The 12,494-nt window shown below is 40.7% G+C and overlaps 1 protein-coding gene across 1 annotated transcript; it reads left to right on the forward strand.

Annotated features, from left to right (window-relative positions):
- The first annotated feature begins 182 nt into the window (after positions 1-182).
- il11b (interleukin 11b) lies at positions 183-12,494 on the forward strand. The gene is made up of 5 exons (XM_080484302.1): positions 183-259; positions 9,174-9,340; positions 10,334-10,429; positions 10,539-10,706; positions 11,112-12,494. The coding sequence occupies exons 1-5, from the start codon at positions 253-255 to the stop codon at positions 11,280-11,282; spliced, it is 609 nt and encodes a 202-aa protein (XP_080340428.1). The 5' UTR covers positions 183-252; the 3' UTR covers positions 11,283-12,494.

Raw genomic sequence — 12,494 nt, forward strand, 5'->3', positions numbered from 1 at the left:
TTTCCAGATGGGGGGGGGGGGGGGGGGGGGGGGGGTGAAGAGCAGGGTGGAGGGGTGAGGGGGGGGTACGGCTGGCCAGCGTGGGCGTTGATGCTTGAATGGCGACGATGGCTGATGACTCAGGTGATGTGTCATACTCTGAGCTATAAAAGGGAACTTTTACATTTTGTCCACACAAACACAATCACACACACGTACAGTACACAGCGTGGACTCAGTAGGAGGTTTGTTTACTACGGCGGCAGCAGAACGATGAAATGTAAGTTTGTTTGTGCTTCTTTTTTACAAATACATGGGAGATGTGTGTGTGTGTGTGTATGTGTGTGTGTGTGTTAGGGGGGGGGGGGCGTGTTTGTTAGTATGTGGAGGAGGGGGACTTAACTCCACGTGCTCCTTACTTTTACTTTCAGCCTGACAGAGTAAGTGAATGAATGAATGAATGAATGAATGAATGAATGAATGAATGAATGAATGAATGAGTGAATGAATGAATGAATGAATGAATGACTGACAAATTTAAAACTTGGTGTTTGTAACAGTTTATCCATCTCTTCCCAAATTTCTGTAAGTAGCACAGTGCTCGGTCCTGAGTTGCGTTGAGTGGTGATTGGCTGGTTTTGTGTGTGTGCGTGTGTGTGTGTGTGTGTGTGTGTTAGTGCGTGGTCGGGGTTTCCCCGGGTAGTTTAAAGTAGAACAATGAGAGTGGCACTTTAATGTAAAAAAAAAAAACAAACAAAGAAAAAAAATGCTCTCGTACTTGTCAAAGTATAAAAGCATTTTTGTGCAACTTCATTGTATCAAAAGTATTTATTTTGTGTTAAGCAGTCTTTTGTGTTGTACAAACAACAACTTTGAAGTTTTTAGTTGAAAACTTTTAACTACTTAAACTGCTTTACATACGATGAAGTTTAAAATGTAAGGATGATACTCCCGACAAGAGAAACCAGGTGAGAGTAAGAGAGCTATAAACTGCAACGCTCACCTCTGATTATTGACTGTTTCTGTTAATAATTGCTGAAAGGCAAACAACAAATGTAATAGAGTAGTAGTATGAAGTTGCATCATTTAATTATTCTCAGCTTTTAACATTTTTTTTATATAACCTCTCTCTGTCATCTGATATCACGCTTGTATCAACATCTTGTGTTACTTGAGTTACTGTGCCTTTTGTAGAGTTTTCTAAGAAATCGCCATGTAAATGAGGGCATGTACAAGCTCTGGCGTGCTGATTTCACTGCTCCTGTTAGTCACTGTGTCATTTAGAGGTCGGAAAGTCATAGATTCTTGGTTGTTTCCTGGCTGATAGACAGCGGCAGACTGAACGTTGGACTTCCTTCCTCCACTTGACCGCACGCGGCAGTGAATGGTTGTGTTCGCACTGCACGCTTTTTATGAATGAACCAGCGAGGCGAGCTACTGAAGGTGGGCTTTTCATCCAAGCAAATGGTAAATTTGTGGATGAAAAACCAACCTTCAGAGTTTATAGTTGTGTAGTAACGGGGATGAAAATGTTACAGCAGACTTGGGGGGGCAGGGCTCCTGTGCAGATCACATTAAGTAACTAATCACTAATATAATAAGCGATGAGTCGTAAGAAAAAAGACGAGTCATAAACAACCAGGTGTGTGTTTGTCTGAGGTGAAATATGCCAGTCGGGTCAGCAGACAGTGATGTCGTCATATCACATCACCACTTACTGCTCTCACTGTAATGTGATCTGCACACTCACTGTATGAGGATGTATTAGGAGATGGACTGAGTCAGCAATTATGTCATTTTCATCCAGCCGTCAAATACAGTATTGTACTGTATTTTCATCGTCTCAAAAACCTTTTCACTTTATGATCAGTGAATGTCCACAGTTTGAACCACAAACAAAATCCAGTATTAGTCATAGTGCTGTCGCTGTGAACGATTAACCCGTGGTCGATTAATATTTGCTGAAGATCCCCGGAGCCTTGAACATGATGTGGGTCTGATGTCGTCTCAGTGCAGCTATGGGCTCATGGAAAAAACAGTCTCAAATAGTGTTTAATTCCAGGGAATAAAGTGGAGGGAATGAGGCAACATCCCCCCAGGAAACAGCAACGTGTGTAACGACACACACTGCAACACAGCATGAGCTTATCAGACAGACGCTACTGTTGATTTAACTTCAGTACATCTTCCTTCTTGATATTTTCAAAGCCTCTAATCCGACAAACTGCAAATCAGGGACTGCAACACATTAACTTGGAGCTCGAATTTTTGAAGAAGTTGTTAGGATAAATATTAGATTTGTTTTTAAAATATCTAACATCCTGCATTAAGTTTTTTTTTCTATATATTTATATCTAAAAGTACAAACTGGATTTCTTTGTGGAGTTTGCGTGTTCTCACAGTGTGAGCTTTGTCTGGTGTCATCTCACCGTCCAAAAGCATGTGTTGAGGTTAAATATTGACTATGAAGTTCTCTGTGAATGTGAATAAGTGTGGTCGGCTTACTGTGTGTGCTTTGAGGAAGCTGGAGTACAAGGAGAAAAAAAATAAAAAATAAAAACAAGCCAATTCAATGACCCAAACAAGGAATCAAACTCAAGTCAATATGTGTATCAGGCAACAGGGCAAACAACTAAACGCAATGTTTTCCCTTGTACATTCCAACAAGCCACAAATTCTCTTAGTCTCAGGATAAACCACTAATTAACTTTCCAGGTATCTTTGTTTGATCTGGCACTCATCCCATTCGAGGGAAATCCAACATTCCTTTTCTTTTTGCTCCAGTTTTGGGTCTGCTGTGTGTCCTTGAACTGTAAAGATAATAGAAACACACTGTAGCTGTAAAACGGTGAGTTTTAAAGGGATTTAAAGTGTCTTACAATTGAGGTTGCATAATGACGTGATCATTTGCTTGAGGTTTCTCGCTCTCGCTGTCACCTCACACTTGGCACATCATCGTTTGTTTGTGGTCAATATAATATTTATGTAAGCCCGAAGTGATTCATACAGCTTAGTTTTTCTAGCATTCTGCAGGGTACAGAAGAAATACCAAGAAAATAACCCAAATTAGAGAATCCTGCGACAAGTCAGTGGGAGTCAGACTTTACGCGTATGGTTCACCAAGTCCTCCAGACTTCACATTTTCTTGGTTTATTGGAGGATTTTGGAGCAGGATGACAGAGCCGCTTGATGCCAGACAGACTTCACACCTGCTCAGTTCACTTGAAGTTCCTCGGAGTTAAAGTCGGAGGCGCAGAGGGAATAAGGCGCTCACTGTGTCAGAGGCAAAACACAGGAAACTCCAGCGTTTGTTTGCTTGGCTCAGCTAAAAAGGGCCACGAACCCCAACGGAAACTGTGGAAGTGTGTGATTATGTGAGACCTTGCCCATGTGTGTGTGTGTGTGTGTGTGTGTGTTTCACTGAACGCGTGCTGACGAAATGAGCTGCTAAATACATCAAAGAAGGCCCATTCACTCTGCTTCTTAAGCAACTTTGTTCTGAGCCATAATGCTGTCACAGCTGTTTACTCAGCCAAATACATGACTGTACGCTTCACTGCTGGAGGGTATTTTTTTGGGCTTTGACAGAAGATTTTCGCTGATGTCTCCTTTAGTAAATTTCCAGCTGCCAAATGAAGCTCCTCCAAAGTTTCCAGCTTGCGTCCTCACTTGACTGCGTGTGAGACCATGATGCAACAGCTGATAACAGCGAGCTGGGAATGTGTGTTTTTTTTTTTTTTTTTTACGAGCCGCTTTTTAAATGAGCTGTCAGTGGACATCTGTTTGCTGTCATTTGAACCTTGCTCCACGTTTGATGCAGTAAGGACTTTCTTGGTGCAGGAAAATAAAATGAAACAACAAACAACACAGTTTTTATGTTATCTGGATAGAAATCAGGAGAGGTTTCATTTCACTTCAAGATGTCATTGCTCCAAAGCCGAGCCCACCCCAGCTGTCTGCCCCTCGGAATAACGCCATCAGTCAGACTTCTGTCTGGAAGTCAGAGTGTGACTCATGCTGAGGGCCATACACAGCAATATCTGACATTTCTTTCTATAAGGGAATCTTTGATTCAAACAGTAATCCCGCAGCTGTTCGTCTTTCCTGTCTCCCTTCACAATTTGTGTTTTTGGGGCATTTCCGCTGGTCTTCAGTAATATGTGTGTATTTTAGGAGTGAATATGCTCACAAGCTGATACCTTATTTTGGACAAGACTTTCTCAGACAATTCGATCCAAAAGGCTTCACATGTCAATTTCAGCTTGTCAGTAAAAAGTGTCTCACACTGAGAGCTATGCGCTGCGATAACTCCACTTCCTGTTTATAAGGGAACCCTTGATTCATGCAATAATAGGAGCTGAGTTGGGAATAAACTCATGTAAAGTGACATGGTACAGTACTTTCCCTATGTTTTCATTGTACATGAAAACAGCTAACTGCTCTGCTCGTGCGTCACAGGAACATGACGATGAAACTATTATCCCAGTTTTAACACACGATCGAGGTCTGATTGACTGATACACTCAAAAGTGATAAAAACAGTTATTATATATTTATTCTGTCAGTTCCCATTTTTAGATAAAGAGAAATAGACTTATTGCTTCACACCAGAACTTATGAGTGGTGAGTGAGTTCAACCCCTGCCGGCTCAGACGTTTAACAAGCAGCTCCTCTTTTTTCTGGGTCTATTAACACCTACATTGTTTTATTGAGCGCAACATGTAGGACTTACACTCATTAGTTTCCTGATGGTTGGCGATCATAGCAAAAAGCATGTGGCACATTTGACCAAAACACTGTTACTGTTGATGTGGCCAGGTTATTTTCTACAAAACTCAGAAATTCTTTGTGCTGATTTTAACCAACATTTCATCCAGTGTTACATGACAGGACTGCAAACGAAACTATCAAAGACGAGTAAATAATACATTAATAAATGTTTGGAAATAAAGAGCCTGAATGTAGTTCTGCAATATTTGTGGAAAATATATAAAAGTGACCACTTTTAAGAGTATATGGTGCGCACGGTAAGTTTTTCCTTTCGCTTCCTTGTATTGAGAGTGACCGTTAAACTCCAAACCTGAACCGAGTTCTAGAACAAGAAGAAAAAGAAAAAAAAAGAAATCAACTCTTTACTTATTAAATGCTGAGTCACTGCTTATCCACAACAGCTACTCTGGCAGGCAGTCGTCTTCTGGACATGAAACCTGATACGAAACCTGACTCCTGGTGGGTGACCGCACACTTCAAGTCACTGATAAACCAGGCCAAGGTTGAAAATTTTTTCAGGTGGCAATGAATGTATGAATAGAAGGAAGCATGTCACTACACAGCCGCATAGTCAAAGATGCCACCGTTTTGAATGCAATCGTTTTATCAGAGGGTTCATTTAAGAAGAATGAATACGTTTTTAACTGTTTTGAATAAGATGCCGTCTGATCAAAACTTTGAGCATGTCCTTGAAAACGAGAAGGGGAAAAATAAAAAAGAGGCTTTTTTTTAACATTAACTTATTGAATGATTCGTCACTGTTCAGCAGACTTTCCTGGTCTGTTGTCTTCTGGATACGAAACCTGACACACACTGCAGCTCACTGAAAAACTCGGCCGAAACCAGGTTGAAACTCAGTTGATGTCTTTGTTTGCTGCAAACAATATGAAAGCTTTCCAGCAGCTCCTTGTAGTTTAATAACATAAACCGTATCCACATGAATCTGCCGCGATGCCGCACATAATGACGAGAACATTTCTGTGATTTTGTCATTCTTTGAACGTCATGTGTGGAAAGCCTAATAAACATAACGTGTTTAAGAAATAAAAGGTGTTTTCATGTCATTTATTATAACCATAAATCACGTCTTTGCTTCAGATATTGAACCCACATGTCACCATTCCTTGACCCTTGCCGTTTAAAACTCCATAAAGTACGCAGCCCTTATTGTCTGAGTGGCTGTAAAAGTGATTAAAGCGCCGGCGCTCAGGACAAAGTGGATGTTTTCTCTGTGAAGAGTGCAGCCCGAGGCGTCTGCCGCGGTGATGTCACCACAAAGAGATTAATCTGAGTCAGAGCGCTCCTCCGCCAGATCCCTTCTACTTTTCCAACAGGAGGCCCAGAGCGGGCGGCAAGGGGGGCGGAGGGGAAGGGGGGGGGGGGGGGGGGGGTGGGGGTAGAAAAACCCACAGCAGCATACCTCTCATTCCTTATCGCTGATCTAACACTAACGGACAGTTCATTTCTTTGTTGCTCTGGGTTATGGGATTTTTGGAGTTGCATAAACTAGCGGATAGATTTACAGACATGAACTAATCTTGATTGAAGTGTTGTTTCCTTGAACAGAGATCAGCAGCGATTTAGAAAGCTTACGAGACCAAGACCAAACACCGTGGGGAGGATTTGGGGGAATTATTTCAAGTGTTTTGGACAAGAAACACAAACAGAAGACAGCTGGATGATTCTTCTTTGTGTGGTTCCACTCAACTTGATTTTGCATACTTCAATTTTTTTTTATTCTTCTTTGACAAACAAAAAGTCAAATGTTCATACCTGAACAGGGGCATTAAAGCCAAATGAATGTTTAAATAGATGCTTTTGTGTCAACAGTCATGATAAAAGCTGAACCTGTGAAGGTTTTTACGACTTCCACTCACAGAAGCAACAAACCCACAAAGAATGATAATTAAACTCTGTAGTTCCCCTCAGTTTTATGGGGCTTTCAGGTTATTATTTGGGTTTTACAGGCCACAGGTTCTGCTTCATTAACCTCATTCCAGTCAGTGAAAAAAAACACAAAAAAAAAAAACCTTAGATAAACCCCTGTACACAACATGTAACAGCAAGTGTGAGAGCATCCTGGGGGCAATTAGCAGCTCATGCACCACATATTCTTCCAGAGCTCGAATGAGATGAGTGAACGAGAAGAAGCATGAACACAAGACACTCCCATAAACAGGAATTTATTAAAAGAATATTGTTTAAGACAACAGCCTTCGCTAATCGGTTCAAGTAGTAGCCTGAGAGACAGCAGCTCTGCAGCTTCTCTAAAAAATACACACAGTGTATCCGTGATACTAGTTTCATTATTGCTATTTATGTTTGTGCTGAGTTCAACTTTTTTTATTTGTTTGTTGCTTTTGTATCTATTGTTTCTCAAACTTTTCTGAAGTTTGTCTCATCACGACAGACAAAGACTCTCTTGTTCTTAATGTCAGGAGGTTGCAGTCATGTCTCAAGAGCAGATGCGTGCAGTAGCGTGTACAAGTCAGCTGTTTATCGTTTGTTTCTGCAGCTGTCATCGGGTCAGTGCAGAGGTTGTGTTGTTCGTGTTGTCTCAACTGTTTATTCTGCTGCCCCGAAGTGCCAGACAACGCAAACACTGTGTCTAAGCCTGTTTAGATCTTGATGAATCAATGATGAGTGTTCCGGCAGGTCCGGCAGGACTGAGCTGGGTGGCGCTCTGCTCTCATACCAAGAAGGTTTGTAGTTCCAGTCCAGGTTGTGCTTATGGGTGTTTTTTTTAATGCTTTCCCTGTACATGCATGGCCGCTCTCTGGATTCCGCCCAAAGTCTAAAAACATGTGTTTGAGGTTAAATAGTGACTCTGAACTGTTCTGAGGTGAGGGTGTCTGTCTGTGTTTGCCCTTTGATGGCGACCTGAAGAGATTTTATCTCGTCTCCATCCATAGTCGGCTGGGATCGACTCCAGTGCACCGTGAACCTGAGTTGGATGAACTGATCTGAGCTACCGCAGGTCACAAACCAAAGTACACCCTGGACATGTCGCTAAACTTTTACTAGACAGACATGGCCACCACGTCACTTAACAAGACAGCCTTTGGACCCTTTTGCAGAGAAAATCACCGACAGGTAGAACATGCAAACTCCACTCAGTAAAGCCCGGAATCAGATTCAAAACTTGGCAAAACTGCCAAGCGCTATTCCACCAGCAGCTGACGACTTTGAAATAAAGACCCACAATTCCACATGTGCAAACACAGAGAACAATGAGTAATACATTTTTAATTTTGACAGATTAAAAGGAGTAAAAACAAACTAAATAGACAAAAAAAAACTTGAGCCACACATTTAATATTCACCATCGACTCCGATATGACATCATCGGACAGCTGGTTTACAGACACTGAGAGATCCTGAGGGGCATTTGAGTTTCATGAAATAACATAATGACATCCAGCTCAGTGAGACCTAAACAATCTGTGTTGCACAGTATAATCTGCCCTGTTAAACTTGTCTTTATGTTTCCCAGAAATGCAGAAATTTGTCTGCTTGTCTGTTCCTCTCAGACGCCTACGCTCATTCAGTTGCTAAAAATGCTAACAGTAAATCAGGCCTCTGACCTATTTGGTGTCTGAACATTTCTTCCACACCACAGAGCGTCTTTACTTTCATATCTGCATATCAGCTCTTATCTGATTTTTTTAAATGACTGTTTATGTCTGGGTCACAGGATGTAACTTCTGTCTATCTGATGTCTGTCTTAACAGAGCAAATCTTGTAAGCAGCAGCGTTAGTGTAAAGCTTTTGAAAGTCACTGCGAGTGCTTGGATGAATGATGGTATCTTCCCAAATACACAAATTAGTATTTTTTGTTTCTTTGATGCAGGTGTTAATCTGTTGTTTTGTGTAAATGCGCCGCTGGCAGGCACCAACAATTATGTCCATTAGTTCAGATAAATGGTTTCCTTTTACTGTCGTGACAAACACAGACCGAAGCATTCACTGCGTCTAAATACAGCTGCCTCAGGATTAATCTCCCGGGTCATGTGCTTTAGATTTGGGTTGGAAATGAAAACAACTTTTTTTGCACTCTCGTGGTTTTCTGTCTGATTCACACACATCAGGTCCGGGTCAGAGTGAGGGGGAAAAGCTGCTTCTTTCCTGTAGTCACCTGTTGTAGGACTGTCTGTTCAGTTGTGTGTGTGTGTGTGTGTGTGTGTGTGTGTGTGTGTGTGTGTGTGTGTGTGTGTGTGTGTGTGTGTGTGTGTGTGTGTGTGTGTGGTTTTAAGCATCTGCAGCTCAGAGTTACTCAGCTGCATCGTTAATTTTGTAATAACGTGGAACTGAAGCTACAACAGAAATACCAGGCATTTTTCCATGTAATTATTTGCGTTTTCACCAAAAGGCCACAGCTGGTTGAAAGGACTGCGAGTTGACATTTGTCCCTTCTGTCTTTACAGTAATTCATAAGTCCACGTCCTGTCTTCTCCACCTGCTGCTTTTGGCTGAGCTGTTTGTTCGATCTTCATCTCGTCCCACCGTCAGTTCCCCCCTCTGTGGGACGTTCGGATCAATGATCCATCACGTGGACACGCTGATCAACTCATCCAAAAAGATCCACGACTTGGTGAGACTCACGTCATACCTCCTCCACTGACCTCCGCAAAACAAACATAACTCTAACATGTATTGACCACTGAAACTTATAGAGTCTGTTGGCTTGTAATCCATAGTTTGCCTGAGAATAGGCTTTCGAATACTCATCTGACGATGTTTTTCTTGATTTATTTTACATTATTATTACTGTTATTCATTTATTTATTTATTTGAGAGGAAAACTTTGTTGTTAATTTTCTTTTCTTTTTTTCTTAATGTTTTTGTACCTTATTCGAAATAAACATTTCAATCAATCAATCAATCAATTGAAAACAAACAATGTTTATTTCAGGTAATTCAACAAGATCACCTTTGTAATCCCAGGGTTTTATTCCAAGTTTGATGAATTCAGATATACATACAAAGTTTTTATAAAAATTACAGATTTGAAGGCAGCCAGGCTTCAAATGATTACATGCAGCAATTTCTACAATACAGGCACATCTGAAGTAATTAAACTATACTTAAAGTGCCTATTAGCTTCAGGAACATTACCGAAATGTCTAAAAGATTGTTGAAACTAACGAGATTGAAACAATTTGAAAGACAGCAAACAATGTTCAAACATTTGTTTATAACGTCATTACCTTAAAACTCACAGATCAGTAAGTATTGCAGTAAAAATGTGTCTCGGTAAAGTAATTACTAAACTGTATATGCAATTTAATGTAAATTGACTTTACCGATACACAATGTGCCCTATATAGCCAATCACATTCCCTGCTCGCACTAACAGGAGGAACCTTGGGATTGAAAAAACAATCCTAATCCTAACCCTAACCCAATTGAAGGATTCAACCACGTCCATGCAGGATTCCTACTCGATAGAAACACAAAGCAGTTCACGTGCAATATGTAATTAATATATGTAGTTTAAGGGAACTGAAGCTATACAGAATAAGGTTTTATTTTATTTTTATTTGTCTGATTGTCCTCTGACCGTCATCTCTCATGTTTCCACCAGACAGAAGATGAACTCAAAAACTTTGATGCCATCGATCACAGGCTGGACAGTCTCCCTCACATGCATCACAACTTCGCTCACATCAGGTTACAGCAGGTAATCACACATTTTGAGAGTCTGAGTCGTAACTGGAGTTTATTCCTCAGAAGCACTGTGCTCAGTGACATCATCAGTCAGTAATTCAGTGTGTCTGATTTCCCTGCAGGTAAACAAGTCGCTGTCTCAGCTGTATGCAGACACTCAGTCCTTCAAGCTGCACATAGACTGGCTGAAGACTGCCAAAGAAAACGTCAGTGTTTCCTCCCAGTCAGTGGAGGGCGCCAGCAATCACCTCCAGAGGCTGTCCAACCTCCTCAGAGCATCACTTCAGCAGGTGAGACAAGAATGAAGCTGAGACACAAAAAAGCTTTTTATTCATTCATGATTGCTGAAGTTATGATTTTAATTAGATTAAAAAAAAAAAGTAGAAATCTGCATCTATAAAGCCTGTAGGACAAATTGTGATTTTTCTTCCTCTTACAGAATAAAATAAACAGTTAACAAGTTAGAGAAATGATGAGTTTTAGTAAATAACTTGAAATGACAACCCATAACTATGAAAACCCAAACAGTAGAGATTAAGTTCGTTTCATTCAGTTGTGAATTTCAACAGTAATACAAACCACATGTGCAAATCAGTCCGTCATAGTTGTCAATAGTGCATCATTAAACAACCAGTCATCAGTAAATTAGCTACTCGTGCATCCTCATGGCTCACAGTCATCTTGTTTGTCTTCAGATGGATGAGGACGTCCCTCCGGTCCTTCCTCCCTCCCTCCCCACCGTCTCCACAGCCTTCGATGCCCTCCTGCTTTCTGTGGAAATGTCGGACCGGCTACACATCTTCTGTGACTGGTCTAAAAGAGTCTTACGGCATCTCCAGAGACAGTCCTGCAGTCGGAAACATTAAGCCGCCAGGAGGAGGCGCTCACACAATCCTTTAAAACCACTGCTAACATGAATATTTTTGTAATTTTGGAACAAAGATTGGAGCACAGAACAGTCAATCAGTCTACAACTTTCCAACTATTGGAGTGATGATCGTTAGAATGAAGACAGATGCCCAGAGGACAGACCTGCTTTTCTTCCTGTGGCACCACCTGTAGGTCAATTCTTTTGTCTTCCATAAATGACTTGGAATCATTCTGTTTGCCTTAACGCACTGAACCATGTGAGTAATATCTCACAAACTGTGGGTTGATTTGCTTTGAAATTAATTTAATGAATTTGAGTCGTTCCAGCAAGGATCCGTAACAAGTTAAAATGCTCAGTTTGTCCACGACTATATTTATGTTCCAATATCTGCACGACTGACATTTTTTTTAAGGATTAACCGTTGAATTTATCGCGATAATCAGCCAGTGTTAACATGCTAACCCAAGACAGTGAACTCTGTCACAGCTTAAATTATTATCGTAGGCATTTGTAGCCTCATTGGTGATGCAGCAGTTTCAGCCAACTGAAGCGAATCGATGATGTGCAGAGTCTGATCTGACACACGCAGCATCAAGAATAAACAAATCAGATTAAAGGAAGAAATCAACAGATGAGTAATCCTGTCGACGCAGAGTTAATGCATTATATGAGCACTCTGGTGCTTTGTTTACACAATATTTCTCTCTGTGCAGGTTGTATTACTGACATCTACATAGCAGACATAGTAGAATGTACGTTTCTCTCTCATGTGTTTAAGAAATGACGCCACATTGACATGTAGCCTTTTAAAATATGTTGTGGTACTAACGCACTGTGCTGAGGAGCTCATGCTGTCACCTGTGACCTCCGCTCCTCTCGGACTGTTTACACTCACAGTGCCTGCTAAACGTTGAACTGAATGACAACATTGTGGGATGATTCATATTTTTTTATTCTATTTGTTATTTTTTCCCCCTTATATATTTAGGATGCTATTTATTAGCTTTTTTTATACTATGTATTTGACAGTGTTTAGTTTGAGATGCAGGCATCTCCCTTATTCATTGTTTATCGTATTGTATGTAATATTTAATATTGTTTATTTTAAGGTATTGTCATCCTATAGTGACAGTTGCTGTACTATTTATATATTTTGTACGTTTTGTTTGTTTTACATGTTTTAAATACTTATTAAACTTTTCCATTG

This window comes from Lipophrys pholis (assembly GCF_963383615.2).
Source record: "Lipophrys pholis genome assembly, chromosome: 17".
In the NCBI taxonomy this organism is placed as follows: domain Eukaryota; kingdom Metazoa; phylum Chordata; class Actinopteri; order Blenniiformes; family Blenniidae; genus Lipophrys; species Lipophrys pholis.